General features: G+C 35.3%; 1 protein-coding gene across 2 annotated transcripts in view; it reads right to left on the bottom strand.

The window, feature by feature from the left end:
* The window catches only part of PPP1R12A (protein phosphatase 1 regulatory subunit 12A), a 123778-nt gene that overhangs the window by 3839 nt on the left and 98364 nt on the right, over nucleotides 1-21575 (bottom strand). For both annotated transcript variants that reach the window (XM_032201119.1, XM_032201110.1), the window contains 8 exons: nucleotides 21360-21528; nucleotides 19239-19357; nucleotides 18450-18515; nucleotides 12227-12243; nucleotides 11467-11608; nucleotides 10675-10779; nucleotides 9710-9757; nucleotides 5271-5321 (listed from right to left, as the gene is read on the bottom strand). In XM_032201119.1, coding sequence (XP_032057010.1) covers nucleotides 5271-5321; nucleotides 9710-9757; nucleotides 10675-10779; nucleotides 11467-11608; nucleotides 12227-12243; nucleotides 18450-18515; nucleotides 19239-19357; nucleotides 21360-21528 — 717 coding nt within the window. The remainder of the gene's footprint in view (nucleotides 1-5270; nucleotides 5322-9709; nucleotides 9758-10674; nucleotides 10780-11466; nucleotides 11609-12226; nucleotides 12244-18449; nucleotides 18516-19238; nucleotides 19358-21359; nucleotides 21529-21575) is intronic.

Below are 21575 nucleotides of genomic sequence, written 5' to 3' on the forward strand. Positions count from 1 at the left end.
AAAGCACTTTAATTCTACAGCTTCCATTACAGTCAAGAGAAAGCTGTGCTTTGAACATAAAGTGCTGTAAAACACTGATTACTTTCAAAAACCACGTCAACATGTTTGAACTTGAGCAACGCAAGTAATCATTTGCCATTTTTCAAACGTTATCTGTGCTTTCTACACTGTTAAATAGCCCATTATCACCACTTCTTATCACGTATATGCTATGAAGAGACATTAATTTACTTTTTGAAAAACTCACAGTGCAATGTGAAAAATCACACACACACGCAAAAACCCTGAGAGTAAGAGGAAATGATTTTGTGTTCTATGAGTTTGGACAGTTAAATTAATGCTGCTATCGACTCAGTGAAATAGTGCCTTCAGGAGGAAAAAAGCAAAAAGCTGTTCTATTATCCAAGGCAATTCTAATATATAGAGGGATCGAATGATTTGCACATTCTTCATTCTGACGCCTTGATTTTGTGATCTCAGGTCAGTGTCTTATCTTGACAGTGGAGAGGGTCTATTAGGAAAAGGAGGGCAAAAACTGGAGACTCCATCTAACCACCATACTGTGGGTTGAGATACGTATGCTATTGGTCATATGCAGGTAACAGGCAGGTGTGCCATGCATTTGTGCATGCACCTGTAATATTAGGATAAGCCTACGGTTGTTCTGATGTGTATATGCAAACAATGAAATAACCGTTTGTTTGGTAAAAGCAACCAACACCTTTCTTTCCTACTTTTCATTCTGTTACAGACTTCATACCAAAGATCCTGGGTGGAACCACAAAGCATTCATCTAGCTATGCACAAGGAAGCAAAGGAGTCTGACTTTGTTCTTGTTAATTGTGTATTTCTACAAGCGTCACCTTGTATGCCTTCCAGTGAAATCTCAAAGCAACTCCAGTTATTCCACAGTCCTCTTTCAGCTTAGTGACTAGGGAGCTACAGTCAATAATAAGTAATACAAACAGGCAGACACAGAAATTGATATATTTTCTGGTAAACGATTTTAACAAAAAAAAAACACTGTTCAAATTTAGAGCTTTAACATAATCCAGTACCATTACATGCCTGCAAATCTCTGTAGATTTTAATCCTGATTAAACTGATAGGTAGAATAAATATTAAGAAAATATTTTCTCCTTTGTTATGAGTCTGCTAAAGAATAGGGGAAGTCTGGCAGGAGACAAAAGGATTTGTAAGTAATAGGAGACTTATCAGAAAGTATAAGTTCAAGTAACATAAAATACTTATACTTCCCATCTATACTAATCCTGACATATAAATCCACATACTAAGCCCAGCCAAAGACATTATGCAATTTTCTTGGAGCAGTGCATTCCTATGGTACTCAGACTTCTTGTGAGGTGGTACCACACGCCTTTCATGTGCAGAGGCAGAAGAAAAAGCTTTTCATGAAATTCACTAAAATTACAATTACATACTTTGTAATTCAGAGTTGCTTTTCACTAAATTGAGTAGCTTGCCTTGATGAGATTCTTGAATAAGATTACAAGTGCACTATCTGTATTGTATTATATTACTTATAAGTATTATACATAATAATACTCAAAATAATTATATTTTTTAATTATAATACTACTTTATAATACTAATTATTATATTACTTTTGCCTATCTTTATTATATAACTAGATACTAACTTCGCAGTACTGTAGCTGATCAAATAATTTTTCAATAATCACCTGATCTATGGAGCCAACTCAGTAGTAATGACTGTGTTTGCTGGAGGATTTAAGTCTGTACCTATAAAACAGCTTTGTAAATTAATATTAGAGAAAGCTCACGAGCTGTTAAGGTACCTGTTCAGATTAATCAGGCACACTGCTGTGGTTAAGCTACAATTGTAATGTCAAGCCTCGCTGCTGTATTTCCATTGCTTGTCTTTTGCTAGCCCAGATCCTCAAGCTCCACAATGATCTGCCTTTGAAAAATTCCCCTACAAAAAGGAATGCCAAATAGTTTAACATCCTGAAATGGCTTAACATAGTTAAAGGAACGCCAGTACGAAAAAAAAGAAGATGGTATGGACGTGTGGCTGTGGACAGCAGTCACTAGGTTAAGCTCGGTTGTGTTGGAAACCCATGCTTAGCTGAAGCTGCTGTAAGACAAGCTGCCCCAAAGGAACAGCTCTCCCTTCTCCTGCAGCAATATGCTCCTGCTGCTTTCTGTGTGTTAGCTTGAGCAACACAGCCACGCTGGGGTGAGATGGATCAAGTCATAAAACTGATAAAGGGATTTCTTTTCAGCCAGGTCATTGAGCGGACTTGATTCACTCAGCAAGGGTTAACACAAGGGAATGCTCAGGAATGCAGGGCCTGGACCAAGAACAACCTTTCTATCTGCATCCTATTGTTAGGTGAACTTCAGGAAGACATAAAGCCAAAGGATAAACTTGCTATTTATTTCATACCTCTTAGTGGGGAAAACCTGAGATCTGACTCTGAGCAGAATGAAAAAAAGTGTATGCTCATCTCCTTGCTTCTAAGAGAGAAGGGGGGTAAGCAAAGGGAAGCAGGTTAGCATGAGCCACTGTGCAGAATAAAAAAATATTTTATTTTCATCTACAGATCTTAAAAGCTCACTGAAACGTCCTCCACCCCATGTAGTTGTTATGTAAGAGGCAGAAGAAAGGCCAATAGATTTGGTCAATCTGTCAGTCTAGGCAGGGTATTTTTGTGTCTGTGTTTGTGTCGTCCTTGCATGATAAGATTTTGGTCCACGACTGGAATACCTACATACACAGCAACATAACTCAGTAACCTTTGACTTAGTGCTAAAATTGGGTATTTTAAGCTTAGTCTGGATAAAAATACAGATTGTCCAGAACTTCACAGCAAGTTAGTATAGAAAATATCAACTGACTTGAAAGTCTGATATGTTCTAACAGACGACACCTTTGGTCCCCTCTAAACACTACATCAGACAAATTTAAGAAACTAAGTTGTTAATGCAACTGTTCAGAAATGCACAGTACTGCAACCGTTTCTCAAACTTTCTTTAGTTCTGACCAGATTTGTATCAGTTCTATGCATTTTAATTTTACTGCAGTAAGAAAAGGTCACTTCTTAATTTCAATTTATTGGAAAACCAAAGACAAATCTATCAATTTGAGCATTTACTCAAACATCAAAACAGAGGAGTGACTTCGGTTTATCCTAGTGTGAACTCAACTCCTTTCAAATTGTTGCCAGGGTTTTAACATGTGAAAGGTCTCTCAAAATCCTTGCCAACTTAGCTTCAAGTGAAAAACGACAAGCTTCAGTGCTAGTATTGGCAATACCACACCATAACAACATATCCATGACATCTCTATTCGATACACTGGACACCATGCTTTAGCCACACTTCCATAACCGAGCAGTAAGTCAGTTTTGAACACACAAGTGTTAATAGTAAAACTCTGCTCAAGCACAAACTTATTGTCAACACCTGCCTGGCTACACAAAGAAGGAAGGAATTACAAGTCCACAGAACGCAGTTGCCTACAGGACCCTGACAGTTTGGCAATCACACGGGTCAAGGCCCTATTCTCAGTCACCAGTCGCTCATTTATGTGTTTCAAAGACTGAATCTGCTTTATTTGTTGCAGGTTCTGCAGGAATCAAAGAAATAGGAGTGAAAATGGAAAAAAAAAACAAACAAACCAACAAACCAACACATATATTATGTTGAAAAGAACTAGAGATGAACGGAATTGAAAGAAAACTTAGAAGAGACAGTCTTGTTTTAAGTAGATAAATTGTTTTGAAAACAAGTATCAAGCAAGTGGCACATTCCTGAAAAGCAATCTAAGAACCAGCAGTGATTAGCCACAGCTTTCCAAAACAGTTCAGAATACATTAACAATGAGAGTTATTCCTGGAATTCTTTACTTAACATCCCAATTGCACAAACTAAATCTCCTATTCAAAAGTCAGTAAATAATGATACATTTAACATATACGTGTGCATGAGAGTGCAGCAAATGTCAGGAAGAGTATTAATCTTTAATTCAAAACCTTCACATATTGCATATTGAAAGTAAGCTTTTGACAAAGGCAAGATGTAAGCTTTTGAAAAAGGCCAACCATTCCTAACAGAAATTTACAGGTTGGTGACAGAAACTCATATCCTGTCTTCCACTTTTAGAAATAATTATTTTCCTATGCCACAATTAGCTTTCTACATATTTCACTTCTAAAGACCTCTCCCCTCAAGGAACACTGTGTTCCCCTCCTTACAGGAAACTACCTTGGCTTGAATCCAAGGGAGCTACAGACATTGTGGTTGCCTTCTGTTTACTGCTGCTGGTCAGTCTCAACTGTATCAACAAACCTTACTGCAAGTATTTTAATGAAAAGGATTTGGAAGTTAATGCAGTTTTCAAGCACCAGAGGGAGCTCAAAAATGAGCTTTAAAGGAAACTTATTAATCACTGACAGCTATCACATGTCAAAACAGTGGTACTGCTTTAAAATTATGGGGTACAAAAATGTTTTCTATTTCATCATGGTCCACTGGTTGTCTAGTTACAGTTTAATTTTATCAGTTTGGCTGGGTCTGTACAATATTATATCCAAAGTGAACCTGCAGGATTTCTCTGTCTTCTTAATTATATCAAAGAACTTAATGTTGATAAACCAGGGAATGAGAAAAATCATACCACAACTTTTATTATTCGGTGTATGTGGTAAATGGGACTTAGCTGTCAACATCTGAAATCTAAAATCTGCTGCTTTTTGTTAACTAAAAAATCATTACTCATTCTATACAAATGGAAGTTTTTCTTTTGATATTGATAATGTGCTGCCTAATACATAAATTAATGAGATAAAGTTTTTTGAGCAAAGCAACATTTAATACTTTACCTATGGAATTATCTATGCTTAATCTATGGAATTATACGATAACATTGTTTTTAAATTATTAAAATATGAGAGTTTTGTATCAAAAACATAGATGGCAATTCTGTCTTGATTATATCAAAACATGTTTCACTGCAAACATCTCTGAATGCTTCTTGTCAGCCAATGTGTTATAGAACTGTAAGCCTCAGCACCTTCCTAGAAAGTAAGTCGTACATGTATGACTGCTTATGCCAGGAAAACAGCTTCACTACAAACTAAATGAAACAAATGACTTTGAGATGTGGGTATAGTTTACTTATTTTCTAATGAAATTATAGAGAGCAGTAATATTGCTAGACTAAGTGTCGTTTAATGCCAATGACATAATCATACACTGTGTTAACAACAGTTTAACAATACTTACTTTCAGTTCCTCTTCCATTTCAGATATCCTTCTTTCTAGAGCTCTTCTTTCCTAAATCAGAAAATGTCTGTTAATACCGAGCAATAACATTCTTTTTTAATTAATGATTGTAAATATTGTGAAAACTGTGAAATACTTCAAGTTTCAAAGATCATACAACCAGAAGCATAGTGTAGACAGGAAACTTGTGATGGCAGTGATATATAGAAAATATTTCAATATTGAATTTCAATAACTTAGGAGGAAGAGATATAAAAATTTACATCAAGTCCTATTTTGTAATATACCCCTTCCTTTACAAAAACTTAGTTTGTAAGCACCATTTGGAATTATTTTTCATAAGCTGGGTTTCCATAAAAGCTTAATATACAAGAAATGCAGAAAATGATCAGAAACAAACAAGAATATTAAAAGAAACAAGCACAAAAGCATAAGCTTTCATAGACAAGCAAACGTAGCTGAAAAATCTGCCTCAGCTCAGTGGGATCTGTCCACACTATAAACTGCAACGTAGTGTAGATGCAACCCAAACTTACGTTATGTGAGTTCAGCTGAGTAACAAGAAATCTAGCCACGTAAGACTACCTGCTTCCTGAGTAAATGTTTCCTGAATATTTTCTGCGTTTCTAGTATAGTATAGTTGGTAGGATTTATTTATTTTTTATTTTTTTTTCCTTTTTACCTGAGAAGCAGGAGGAATTAGCCTTTGTCAAGAACTTCAGGTTGTTTTGATATCACTGATCGGAGTACCCAAGCTCCTTGAAAGTTAGCTTAGGGTTTTCTATACTATGCTGCAGTCTGCAGTGCAGACACACTACCATATTTCTAGTTGATATTGTTTTGTTTAAACCTCATTTTCAACGCATCTGACAGATCAACAGCTAATGCAGTAGACTTCAGGGGTTTATAGCTTGCTTGCTTGCTTTCCTGTGTCAGACAATGCGGTGTGTCTCATGTAAAAGCAGCTGCGGTTATTCACTATTCTACATTCAGATCTTTCCAAAGTGTGAAAGGCAAAAGCAACAGATTATTGCAAAGTGTACATATGCATCTGCATACAATGGTGTTATGCAAACAGCAAGCAGCATTGACTGAGGTGTGTAAAACTTTGGTTAGATCATACCGCCCAGTAGATACTGACTCTTGCCGGTCACCTTTCAGATACAAATCATTTAATTTAGTTTAATCATAGTGCAGTTATTCCCCAATATTTTCCCATTTTAGAATACAACTTTAAAAGTTTACCAAAGTAACAGATTACTGCAGTTGTTAGTACTTAATGTACTTAACTACTTCAAGTTACTAATTTTCCTATAAGGATAAGAACTGATAGTAATGGCATAGTAAGTACCAGTGAGTTAACTGCAGTAAGCAAGTGACTAACAAAAAACCCACACCATCTTACATGACTTAGAACATTATTAGTTACCTACTGGTTTTGTAGGACTAAAAAACATTCGTCCTTTTGATGTATTTGCTTACCTAACGTGTTGAGGTTGTTTAAGAATAACTATTAGCAATAAAAAACAGTTAAGTAAAATCCTTATTTCATCAACTTTGCATACTTCACATAATACAAAGGAAACATTTAAATGGACTGGCCTAGATATAAGATTTGTTGCAAAAATATATAGTTCTAACTAGATGAAGCTATGTTTCCTGTTTTTCCTTTTTACTCTGCTAGGAAGTGGCTAAAGAAATGCCAACAAAAGAACACATCAGAGTTTCAGTAGGAAAATTTGCCAGTATTATCTCGTTAGTCCCTGGACTCAAAGATTAAGGCTTTCAAATGCCTATGCAGTGTAAAATCTTGTGATATACGTCACCATTTCTTTAATGTACACCAAGAGCATTTGTAGTTCTCAATATGAAAAAAAAGCACAAGCCAGTTTCTCATTTTATAAAAGACAACAGCTCATTTGTATGTTTTGAAGCAACCAGAAACCACAGTCTTGGTGCAGTGAGACTGAGGTACATGGATATACGCAGGTGAAAAACTGACCCCAGAGTTTTAAAATTAAGTAAACCCAGATATTTGTTTATTCAGTAATATAAAAAAAATAAGCTCTCCCCAAAACAAATTCCCAGGTGATGAATTCCAGATTTAGGAGAAATGGGTTAAACATATCTCCAATTCAGATCCATACTGAAATCTTGCAGTGTGAGTTGCATATGACCACGTCATGAAATTCTGCAAAGAGCTTTTAACATAGTTTTCAGAGTGACAAAAACTGTATTTTTGCCTATGTACTTATTTCTAGTCCTCAAATTAAAAGTGTTGACAAAGCATCATCAAATCACATCATGGAAACCAATAAAGGATAAGTTCAAATAAAATTAAAAATCCGTATTTTCTAAATTTTGTCACAGTGAAATTCTAGGTTTAATAAATGTTCCTATTTTCCTTACTGAACAGGTATGCTTCAACTGGAAGATATCATAGTTCAAAGATGTCTTCAGTTTTTTTTTTTTTTAATTATTTTTATTTTTATTTTTGTCCTCCCTTTTTCTCTGTGTACTTATATGAACATCTTTAATTTGGTATTTCATTTTACTGTAGTCTTATACTTGGAAAAGTGTATGTAGAAAAGCTCTATAGTTTGTTTTTACCTTTTACATTTATGTGGTTACTTCACACATAGATAGATGTTTTTACAATTATTCTTAAAGACCCGCCATCTGAACTGAATTTAGTCAGCTTATTTCTAGAGATCAGCTACTGGTAAGTAGCAGCTGAGAATCTCACTTCAGTCACTTTCAAAGTGAAACCAGCTCCAGATTCTAACAAGGAAAATATACCCACAATTAAATTCCCATTTTAAATTCTTGTCTGAAAAGAGGTAAATTAAAAATAATAAGAATACAAGGAACATATCCTAAAATTTGTGTAAACCATGTTTCAGCCAGGCAGCATCGTCACTATTTTATCTTTTTACCTGCTAGCTTCGGTATTAATAACTTCAGAATGAGTAACAATTCAGAAAGACATTTCTGCTATTGTAATAAGTGTCTTTACAAGAAAAAGGTGCAAGAATTCCTAATGATAGCCAATTGATGCAACGGCCTATTTTGGAGAAAAAGTAGCACAGTAATTTAGAACTGAAATAACGTCAAGATGTACACTACAGAATATTCTGCAGTATAAAACCTGTATAGTAATGCATACAGCTAAATCTATGAAATAATTAAATGTCCACTTGTGTGGCCATGATAGCAAGCAAGAAACCAATTAAAGTTGCTAATGAAACTTTTCTGCTGATGAAATCACTGCCTACAGCAGGATGTCACAAAAACAAGAAGAAATAGGCACTAAAAGGCCACTGCAATTATCTGGCGAGATTATTAAGATAAAAATAATAGAACTTCAGGAAGTGCCTGAGAGCATTTCTGCATCTCCATGTCCTCTTGTAAAATCAAGCAAGGGTTTGTTTATTTACCAGATAGGTTTGCAGAACTGAAATGTGTTTTCTAAACCACAAATACTGGAAAATAAACATATAAGGCTAATAAATGTGAAGTTTACTAGGGATAAATAAATATATACCATATCACATATTACTGTCAAATTCCATTTAGTTTTCTTCCCACTGAAGTATCCAATGCGTCACTCCAGGGTTAGGGGAGGAGAAAGGTACATGTAACCAGGGACATAAAAAGAAGCCAGGACCACAACAGAAGAAACTGAGTTTTCTTTAAGTTTCTGCAAAACTTGGGATGGGCTTTAAGCTAACATGAAACTACAGCTTAAAATTATCATGGGCACAACTTCTGAAATAATTCCTGCAGTCTATCTCACATGTGGATTTATTACACATCTCCTTTCCCTGTCAATTTAGGGCTGTCTCTCACCCTAATGCCCTTTTTCCCACGCTGCTCATTCATTTGCCTCCACTCCGCCCCAATACAGTGTCATTTTCCCTCTGGAAAAGTTACAGTACAAGGAAAGAGACAGACTATGCTTAATTTTACATCATTAGCAGGTTTGAGGTCTGATGTCTGTGGGGTAGAAACAGCTACTTCATTACCAATAATAATTGGTAACACGACACACATGCCTCCGGAAAGCTCTGAGGAAATTAAAGTCTCTGAACGTTGGAAATGCATTAAAAGATGAGACGTTCTGAATCTGCTTAACTCTCTGGAGAGCCAACATTGTTTTGGATGAGATGGAACAAGCAGCAGAATCCTGGAGGGCAGTGAGGTTTAGAACTTGGTTATCACTAACCAACAGACAACCTGAAGGCATTTCTTAAGAGTAATTCCATCTCACAGTATCTCACATTCATTGCCACTTTGACACCTAAAATCCCCAAATCTTCTAAAAAATGAAAGTTGTAAGAAAGGCTATCCCACTAAAATACATCGAAGCCAGGGGTTGCAAAACAAACTAAAACAAAGCCTGTATTGGACTACTTAATAGGTATTTGGCAGAAACTCACCCTTTTCTCCATTTCCAAGAGTGATCTGTCAGCAAATCTTTCTTGTCTCTGAAACACAGAATTAATAGAGACACTGGTACTTGTCCTCAAACAATGTAAAACTGAAGAAAAGTAATACAAAAGGCATTTCAGCTAAGGGCAACTACTACTGTATACTGTCCAAAATATGTCTTCAAAAGCACTTTAAAATATGTTCGGGGAAGTAACACTGAAATAAAAAAGAATGAGCTGGAGTTATCACGGACTTCCTCTGTGACCATCCCTAAGTAATTTAATCTTACGTAGCCTTTGGCAAATAGGAGCAATATAGTATATCTATCTAAAAGCTTTACAAAACAAATATCTTTTTAAATGCACTGTACTGATATTTACAGGTTGCATATGGAAGACAGTGAAGTACATACACAGGTAAATTGTGGCAAATGTGATCTGAGAAAGGGGAACATTCTTTCTACAGCAATTTAAGAAGAATTTCACTTTTGTGTACATATATAATATTACTGTATGCAGCACTGTTATCTGAGAGCAGTTACCTGTAAGTGAAGTGCACTATTTGCTCTTCAGTTCTAAGATAAGGCTATCTAACCAGTCAGGAAGAACTGGCAGGTTATGCCAATCTGCCAGCAGGTTTATGAATTAATTAATCAAATCAGACTGACAGTTTGAAAATAGGCTTAACAGTGTAGAAAGCGTTTATCCCTACCCTGCAAAGAAGTTCCACATACATGTTGGCAAGAACCACCAGTACTTAAATAAGCAGGAGATGGTCTCACACATTTTGTTCACAGCTGAGGACCAGAATCCTGTGCTCTTTTTTCTTTAGAAACAGAGAGGTACTCTTCTTCACTCCCATCTTTGAATAAGAAACAAAGCTGATGCCTAGTAAATAGCAACCCATATACTGGGGTGCTTCTAATTTGCTATCTACTTGTCAGCAAAGTACGGGCCTTTTGTTTTATACAAACCTGAGTGGTCTTCTCCAACTGTAGTTTAAGATCTGTAAGTTCCATGTTGGTATCATGTAACTGTGCTTTCAGCTTTTCGTTTTCAGCTAGAATCTGTTCATAAAGCTAAGAAAAAATATTCATTTAATAAGAATCGTGACATTAGCTGAACATTTTAAAACCTGTGTCTGAGCTGCATGTAAAATGAAGAAATACATTAATAGTCTGAGAAGTAAAGATCAGTTACAGAGTTTAAAAATATTTAGAATTAGCAACTATAAAGAACTGCTACCAGACATTTATAGAGAAAAGCAACTTTGCACAGGGAGCATACAACTTACCTTCCATATATCACAGATTAGACACTATGGTAAACCTTTTTTTTCTTAACAAACTCCTCCTCTATTTTGAAACAAGATCTAAATAAATTTCTGTACTATATGTTTATAAGCTACCTAAGATCAAATATAGGATTTCATGCACGTATAAAGCAGTTTTAATAATACAAACAACTACAAAAACAATCTGATAGCATTTGTCATAAAAATACACATTTTGGCTCCTTAGGTTTTCTCCGTTGCATTTGAACTTTTGCACTTCGAACTCCTTAGAACTTTTTTTCAGTGCAAAAGCCATAAACTGTTCTGTAATGTATGTATTCCCCCACTGCAATGGTTCCTCTGCTCCTCCATTAAACTGAGTTGCTCTAAGCAGCATTTGTGAAATAATGTGAGATTATTTCCAATTTATGAAAAAAATATGAAAAACATTAATCAAACATTACTTTCACACCAAAATCACTGGACCAGATACCTTCTTAAAATCAGTGCTATCTTCTTTTTCTAGTCTACTGCAGTAAGGTTTTCGATCTTCAAGGTAACTTTGTGACCCAGATCGCCCCTGTGCTGAATCATAACGATCACCGGAAGACACGCTGAGTGATCCTGTATCGTATCTGTAAAAGAAAAGTTCTTATTTTTCTTTGCTTTTGTACTCAAACTGAGACTACTCACTGTATCAGACATTGCGAGTGCACCATTACCCAACTGAACACAACCACTTGCAATAACATATTTTAGGTAAGCTGCTGCATACTAATTTAATGCAAATTAAACTTTGACATTCCCTCCATATTCTTCAGTATACTTCAAGATTCTCTGAGTGAAAAAGTTTTAAAACTGCCCACCATGCCAAGTAAATACCTACCTTTTATGCTGAGAAATTTTAAAAATTAAATTAAAATATTTAATTCAAGTAAATATTTAAACATTTTAAAGGATTTTATGCTGGTTTAGATATTTTACTTCTTTATTTTTGAAGACCTATTCTTAAAAATGTATCATAGAATACTGAGGAAGGGACCCACAGGGACGACTGAGTCCAGCTTCTGGCAAGGATTACTTTAATTGCAGTACTACTTTCAATGTAAATTTTAAGTGCCACTAATGCCATTTGAAGTTCAACCCAACTCAATACTGAGGTAAAGCTGAATTTGTACGTAAACAAATTTAAATGAGAATATGTGACTAAAAAGTGTAAAAAATTTAAATTCATTTACTTAAATCACACATACCTTGAAAGGCTATCGCTCTGAGGTTGGGAAGGGTAAAAAGAGAGAAAAAGAAGAGATCAAATTAGTAATTTATTTAAATAAAATATATAACAATCTGTAAACAAGCATAACTCAACAATTATGTTACAGCGCACATGCTATCCAGTAGTATTGTCAAGTTGCAATGTTGTTGTCTGGAACAGAAGAGAAGCATGTGCTAGAAATGTGTTTGCCAAAATGTGGTTTACAAGGATATTAGCATTACACTTTAAAATTTTGGACTGTCCTTAACGTAACAATCAGTTCAGCAGTTGGTGCGTTCTGCAACTTGACCCCCAGCTGGGGGACCCTGTTCTCTGAATTCCCTATTCCTCTTCTTCTTCTGTAACAGTAGCAATAATGTTTTTGAAAGGTCAACATAATAATGACTTCAGCTTACAATAATAATGTAAAATAAGCTACAAGATCATTGCGTCAACATACGTCAATGGGAAACTAGCTGCTGTACCAACTACATAAGGAAGCACTTACTAGACTAGATCTAAATTATGTAATTTCATTTTTTATATTAATTAATTAATTCATTACAGGTGCATCCACAGGCAGATAGTACATTCACTTTACTTGTTGAGTGAAATTTAATTAAAAGTGATGACTTAAGACTGAGGGAGTATCCTCAAAGCATTACATCACTCACATAAGCCTTTTTCCTCTCTGGGTGGTCAATACATATTCATCATTTATTCTGATTTTTATACTAATCTTGAGTGAAGACATTTCACTCAAGAAACTCCCCTGTATATTCCCCTGGATATCCTCCAATGATGTTCACCTGGCAGTGGCTGGAGCTTTCTCCTGTGCTTGTTTTTTGGGGGTAGTGGAGTGGAGGTGTTTTTTTTTTTTTTTTTTATCCTACATTGAGGAAAATAGTCACATTCTCCATAACATACTCAATTTCCCCTTTGACACCTTGAAGTGGATTTACTACACATGGTTTATCAAAAGTATGTGCAACAGACTAACAACTCCTATCAAAATATTGTTATTTTCTGTAAGGGCATGAATAATGCTGAAAACTTAGGAGATTTTTGTAGAAAACATTGCAGTTAGGTGTCACATAGCTACGCCTGGTTAGTTTTTAAGCTACTGGCCACAACATTTTTAAGTTCCACCTAAGTATGAATCATATGTTGCATATCTAAAGATTAAGATCCATATGAGATTACCGAATATCACTCCATAATTGATGACCTACAGAAACCTTTTTCCCACTGCTTACTCCTTCCTTCTCACCTTAACAAAACAGAGGATCCTTTGTCCACAAATACTTTATGTTTTCTCTTTTTACCTTGAAGGGACACCATACGAACAAAAACACTAAGCCTTTTACCCTTTAGCTAATGTGATGACACCACTCCTGCATTATTCCTTAACAAAGAGGGTTCTAAAAGCTGTTTTTCCTTGCTTCTAGTGGGCTCCCCATGATGTCATGGGAATGTGAAAGCCTCATGGATCTCCATTAACCTGCTGCTGTACAGCTTCCCAAATGGAAAGGCAAGTTATTAAGTCACACATGGAACATTTTGCAAACAGAACTTTCCAGCTCTGCAGAGGAAGACCACAGGAGCTAGTGACATAAGACAGTCCTGGAGACAGGGAAGCAACGACCCAGCCCATTCCCATTCTCCCGGCTAAGATCTGGAAACTGAGCAGCAGGGCCAGGACTCCGTGACCATCAGGAAAGTATACGTCAGCAGTCTGCATTTCCTGAAAGCTGTGAAGCCCTGCTGCTGGGCTTCAAGCAGCATCCAGCCCCCAGAGCTCATGAGGAGAGGAGCACGTTTCTCAAGCACATGCCTGTTCTTTCCCTCACTTGTCACAAAATATGTTTTTTTGAGGAGTGGTGTTTTATCTTTATTTTTTTTTTTTCCCCTTTGATTTCTCTTAGTTCATTCACAATTTTTCACAGTTTAATTTTTTACTTTTTTGTTCTTTTAATTGGAACTCTAAGTCTATGGATTTTGCGTAAAGTTGGTTTGAAGACAAATGAGACCAACACTGCTATATATCTCTGCACATCCAAATTACATGAGATGGGTGCTCTTAACACATTCACAGAACTGAGCAGACTGTGACAGCTGAAGTTACATAAAGCAGCACCCAAGGAGTAAGGAAAAATGAAAGTGTGTATGCATCCTCATCTACACCAGCTGACTTGACACTAACCGTAAGCTATCAGTTTATACAGACCATAAGAGGGTCCTTCCCCTCAAACACACTGTATTTGAAAATGTACACTGGGCTTCCAGACATATGTCACATTTTGGTGAGGTTAGGATAATTTCTAGTAATGGAAATAAAATATTAATTTTACGAATTGTCTACACTGGGTGAATCAGTACTTGTATAAAACTGCCACAGCCATGAAACTAAGAAACAAGGTCTGAGTACAATGTATAACCAGTGCTAGTAATGCCAGTTTCTCATGTTTATTCCCGCAGCAGAGCTAATGACATTCATTATTCTAATATTGCTATCTTTCAACCTTCAGAAGTCACATATCTGATCCCATATTAAATAAAATTTAAGTTAATTTAATTATAAACTAACCACTGTTGTAGTGACTATTTAAATTTGTAATTATTTTTAAATACATCATCTCAGGGTAGATTTTAGTTTCGCTGTTTTAATGTGTTTTTTTATATGCTGCCCCAACACTTCTATAGGTATCTTTCTGAGTGTAGTTCAAGTGCACTCCAAGCTTCAATGCTAATGAAAACAGTTCAAACTGATAACAGAAGTTGTACAATTTGTATCACTGTCAATTGGTATCTGTCTTTTGCCCACTTCTAAGCAGATCATTTCTCTAACAGATCATGTTCCCATTCTCATCTCCTGCCCAAGTACAAGCTATTTCTCCTTCACCACAGATATTCCATATTCTTTCCCCTGCAAATATTCATACCACGAAAAGCTTAACTGTCAAATACCCTTGATTTCGTGTGCTTGAATTCTACTCCAAATTTCCTCATCTCCTAGAAGTTACTGGCTTCTTTTCCATTCATAATCTCTTACTGTGCCACGGGGGCACCATTTCCAGTAACAGAAGACATACTTCCATGAACAAAAGATGGCTAGAATGGAAAGGAATGGCAAGGTGGCTCACTGAGAAAAAAGCAGCAATTAGGGGAATAAAATTTTAAAAAGCACAGCAAACACCACTTTCCACATCATCACAAGACTTGGCAACTCTGTTATACCTTAAGTCTTTTTGACTGTCTGGTCAGCATTCCACTAATAATAAATCAGATTTCAATATTCATATTTGAGCTATTTTTGCTTCAGGACAAATAGCTAGCCCAAATAACTTCAAAAAGCAAAGAAATCTTGCGAATCTTAATCCACAGATGAAGTTCAACTCAAAGTAAAATCTAATTATCAAAAAGGAAGAGATCATACTAATTCCTGAAGACTACATCAACAGAACTTAAATCAGTTATCTAAACACATCTTCCCCTTCAGCCAGCCAAGAAAGAGAGCTGTTCAGGCATGTTTGACAATAATGTGAGCTGTTCCACAGATCACTTTGGTATGTACGTTCAAAGCTGTGCTTTATGGAAATTTATTACTGAACTATGTTCTGGTAAAATTGTTTTTTCACCTTCCTGGAAATTTGTTGTGCTTTTCAAAAATAGTTCTTCTTCAGTGACATAACAAATGCCTACATTGGTTAAGACTGAGCAATCCTTTACTTTCTGTTGTTCCCTATTCACTAAATTCAGGTCAGATTTACCCACACGTAAAAGGTCTATACCTATTTCTGGCACACTGGCTACCAACAGCATGGTTCCTAATTCCTATCTCTTTCTGTCCCCAGAGTTCACACATAACTGTTCCTAGAAACCAAAAGTTAGAACAAGTTGGTGCAAGTAACGTTCTCCATTTCCCAAGAATGCTACACTGGTAAAACGTATCTGTCTACAAAAACAAGTTATTTTTTCACAGTCTCAATTTCAGAATGAAATCCATGAGATGAGTGTTGGACTATAAAAGCAAAAATGTAACTGAAAAAGAGGCTTCACTGGAACAGTTTGTTATATAAAATCCCTCAGCTGCCAAAATGATCTGCAGACTTGCTTATATTTGAACTGCCTTCCTACAACGTAAGATTATCCTTCTTAGAGGAACAACAATTTCCTGTAAGTAACATGTCATTTGTTTTGCAAAGAATTTTTCATCTCTTAGCCTAAACAAAATTTCATTACAGCAGCCTCCAACTGTCATAGTGCTAGCAAAATCTGACTTCATTTTAATAGTTCTCCTTTTTGTTCTCCTTTAATGATCAACTGAAATGTCAAAAGGTAGTTCTGTATAGGGAACAAGAAAGCACAAACTGAAATCTTGTAAGACAGTTCTTTCAAAGACCTCAGAAATGAAAAGCATAAGCATTTGTCAAGTTCCTTAAAGATTTCAGGCTAGAAATTATTTTGTCTAAGGCCCTTTAGTTTTCGTTGTAGCATGTGCAAGGCTTGTTTTTGACCTCCTCTAAATTCCTGAGTTACCGCCAAAGCTCTTCAAAGTTTATAGTTGCCATCTTCTACTTCTGGCTTGTAGCTTCAACAAGTAAAAAAACCAACAGCAGCACCACATAAGGGAGTAACAGAGAATTTCAGTCTTTCCAAAGACTTCTGTTTTCTGAGTAGTGCATCAAATATTCAGTACAATTTAAAAAGCATAAATATTTTCTAAATGTTAGCCTCCATTTATAATTCTAATTTATTCCATCTCTTTCCTTCTCTCAAAAATGAAAAGGATTTATAGCCAAATAATCACGCATTTTCTACAATAAAACATGCAAGATTTGTGTCAATTGTAAGTGGATTTAGCGACTGCAAAAAGAAAAGTGGAATTGATGTAGAATCAAAAAATACATTTTTTTTTTGTCATAGAATTGGGAACAGATTGCCATTAGAATGCTTGAAGTCTATTCCACTTCTTTTTTTCTAGAGGCAGCAAAATACTGTACTGTAAAAAGTTAGTTATTTAGTTCTTTGTTTATAATTGAAAAACTCTAAATAGCTGTTCATCAAAGAGAGGAAACTACTTGAAATCTACATAATGTTTTAAAGCTCTGATAAGCTGTTTTGCGCCTGATTTACCATTATTTCACTGCAGTTTTATCTAAGTCTAATTCTATTACAATGACTGCATTCTACCAGAACAAGTTTCTAGAGAATAGAATATGAAATAACTACAGATCTAATAATTAGAGATCTGACAACAGCTACTGGTGGGAGGAGAGGAAACAGGACTAAGTATTTATGTTAACATGACAGTGGAATCAAAAATAGAGCAAAACAAAAGGGAACAGAACGAATCAACATCTAAACCAGTTAAGGAAATGTAATGGAAGCTTTTACATCACTCGAGTTTTATTACTCAATAATGACCCTGATTCCCTAGTGTGTTACTCCAGGCATTAGGTCAAAAGAAATACATTCTGCTACACCATTTTATAGTATAGCTTAAGTTGCTACTTACTTTTTAAGCCCACTTTATCCCACTCTCATGCATCATTTTATAAGGATTTTTTGCATCAAATAAAGCCATACTGTTTGCCACTGACTTTTTAACAAAACTAACCATACTGAATTAGGATGTTCAGAAATCTTTTTTCTTCAACACAGAAATAAGGTGAATTGTGCTCTTTAACTTTCTAAGCTTTCTCATATTAACATTTTCTCACATTAGATGTTAATTACATTATCAACACCACTTTTTAATTTAAAAAGGTTCTATTGTGTATTTGTCAGAGGACATCATTCCACTGAAAATAGCAGAGCAGATGAAACAAAGATATTTGCATGGTAGAATCTGAAAACTCACTTCAGTTACTTGCTGCAACATGTCCCTGACCTATATGTCAGAAATTTCACCGAGACCTTCTGGGTTTAGTACCCAGAAACGTACTCTACATAATCAGAATGGAAGAGAAAAAGACAGTTTTACCTGTTGTTAACATACTAAAATTGTTATAAAATTCTGCAGTTCATATGTATACTAGAAGACAAGATTTTCACTATAAATCTGCAAAGGAAATGGCACTGAAACACAGAATCAAATTATGACTAAGAAAGCACTCATAAGGACTTCATCATACACACTACTTTATTTGAATCCAACTGCACTGAAAGTTTTACAATTAGGATATATGTTATTAAGTTAGCATTTTTTTTGGAATTACCTGAGTTTCTTTCTTATTTGTTCCTTCTTCTGAATCAGACTGGTGCTCCTGATCATTTTCATCACTCTGGTGAAAGAGGAGGGATAAGGAAAACAGTTAAGCTGTTGAAAGCTTTCTGAGAATTTAATGTGTTCTGTATTTTTAATATCAAAAGCTAGGAGTAGTAGAATTCTACCTATCCAAAATATACAGAGCATATCTGGGATGTAAAATGAAAATTCTCAAACAAGCACTTGCTTTCAGTACCAGCAGAGGAAACACAGCTTTGCATTTTGCATTTGCACAGAAAAATCTTTTACAAAATTATATGCTGTTCCTATGACAAAGAAAAGGGAAAGGTAATCTGCTGAAACACTGGCGATATTCCTTCTAATTTGACAACAGTTCTTTCAGCTTTAAGTACATAGCTACTTGTAACATGCCAGATAATGAGCCTCATTCTTACAGCTTTGGTATGCATGCAATAGGAAAGAATTGTTCAATTTTTTTTATTTTTATTTTTTTTAAGATTATGATTAATTCCTATTACATTAAGGTTATTACAGTATTCTAGATTTTTTTTAACCATTATCAGCATAACTTAGACTTGATTTTGAATTTGCTCCTGAAAGCTTCACAATGGAGAAACAGAATGAACGAGTACCATTTTCTCCAGAACAAGTTAGTGAAATACTCTATTATTCTAAATGGTTCTCCAGGTTAAGAATGCACTATAAGCATTCCATATTGCTACAAACTATGGCTATAAATCAGCAGTAGCTGATTGATGGTAGTTTGTCTTTTACTTACATCTTGAGTCCAAAAAGAAACTCCTGTAGATCGTCGTTTTTCTCTTGGTCGCCGCCTTTCCCGTATAGATTTAGGTTGTGACTTATCTTCTTCCTTTTCTTCCTCTTTTTTGCCCCCTTCTGTTAATGACAACTTTCTTGTTCATTTGAGACAATCTGATTTTCTGAAAATCTACTGAAATTTTCTCAGTCTCTAAAATGCTTAAAATTAATATTTTTACCTGAAATAAATTCGCTACAAACCTCACCACAGGGTTTGCTGTAATATGCATTCATCAGAACATAGCTCTAAAATAAATACCATTCCAATTGTTGAACAACAATCGCAAAATACTAATTCCACCTAAACAGTTACGTAAACAAAATGCTTCAGTGTAACAGTAACACACCATAAATTGCACATAAAATTCGATTTTCAAAACTTTCACATAATAATTCATTAACATTTGTGTCAGTAGTTATATAAAAGTACAAAGGATAAGATAGTTCCTTATCATCCTTCAAACAAGATTTTTTTGCTTACATCAAAAATTCCTTATTAAAAATATATGTTTTAAACGTTTGTTAAGTCCTCCTTAGTGTCCCCTTTCTCGTTAGTCTTCTTCATTTTCCCATCTAAGGAATAATAAAATCAGACCTCAAAGACCTATAACTCTGTAATACAGATTTCCTTTTTCTTTAAAAGAAATGCAATTGCAGTTCAAAACTGACCTAATACCTCAGAATTGTGTTTGGTGTCCCACAAGTAACTTGCACAAAAAAGAGAATTAAACAAACCTGCCCAAACAGAAGTTATTTACCTGTTAGGTAGTTTGTTCAGTTTGCTATTCCTTTATGAGAAAGAAACCACAGAGTTGAGTTCAAATCACAGCATCCCTACTAACTTAACTGTATCATCACTGCTTTTCAGAGGTAAATGAATTTTTCAGCATGAAGCAAGAATTAAACAAAGAAGAAAGAAATATAAGTATTCATGCTGAACACCGACCTTTCCTAGTAATTGATGATTTACCTTTGAGCTTTCAGACAGTAATGTATTTCTCCTCCTAAAATCATAATTTGAAAAAAAAAACTGCTGTAGCTAATATTTACTTTTTTTTTTTTTTTTTTTCCATAGAACAGTCTAGAAAGAGTTTCCTAAAGTAAGCATGTAGTACTGAAAATTTTTATTACAAATTTCAGTTCGTGTTAGGACGGAGGGGAACAAAATCAGAAATCTTATCACTGAAGCTTAGTACTAACAACTTGTTCAGAAAATACCAATATAGAGAACAAGGTGATACTGATGCATAGTTCATGGAGATTTGATCAATGGATCATCTAATCTGAGCCTCTATATAACAAAATTATCAATTTCAATCAGTAATCCTATATCTAATCAATAATTTGAATTAATATATTTCTCCCAGCTTAACAGTGCCGCACCTCTCAGAGAGAACAGGGATCACAATGTATGTCAACAGCTTCATCCTTTGACAGGCAACTGATCAGGTACAGTATTTTTAAAGAATTATAGCAGATGATTCATATTTGAATAAAACTCTAGGCAAAAAATCTGTGACATCAAGGAAAAGCACCTTTCTGATCCCTGAATCGAGCATCTCATCTTCAGTGTAAAATTATATAAACCGGTTAGATATTAGTGTGGTTGCACATATGCACATATAATACATATTATGAACTAACACCACACTACCACCAGAAGTATCTCTTTCTCTCCTGTTTTCAGATGCTCATGAAACCATGAAAGCATCGTTTCATTCCCTCACTGTAAGACTAACCCTCCTCTCCAATTAGTTAGCAATTATTTAATCAAGTAAAATTCCTCCTCGATATCTGCACATTTAAACTCTGAAGCGTGATATTCTGTTACAGTTGCTGTGTGAAAGCAGAAATGAACCCAGACTCACACACCGTAAGACTGAAAAACACCATCAAGTCCTCGAAGTCTTTTTTCCTCTCTACATGCAAGTTTTGGAATTTGTTACAAGATCTGGAGTGATGTATATCTACGAGAGGTCTTACACATCACACCCCATTTTGAACAGTCTTTACAAACACAAATTGCCCTTTGGCAATTAAAAGAAAAATAAAAACAGAACTTCACAGACAGTAGTCCTACCTCTCTCACTTTCCTTTGTTCCACTCCGAGAATAGGCAGAAGTTATACCTATAAGGCTGTTTGGTCTGTTTAGTTGACTTGAAGTTGAAAGAGAGCTAGTGGAGGTGGAGAGCGAGGAGGTGGATGATGAAGAAGTTGAAGTTGAAGTTGGTCTATAGCGATGATATGGCTATTCAGCAGAAAAATGTCAAAATTAATTTACAAAGATTAAACAAA

Source organism: Aythya fuligula, chromosome 1 (genome assembly GCF_009819795.1).
Source record: "Aythya fuligula isolate bAytFul2 chromosome 1, bAytFul2.pri, whole genome shotgun sequence".
Lineage (NCBI taxonomy): Eukaryota > Metazoa > Chordata > Aves > Anseriformes > Anatidae > Aythya > Aythya fuligula.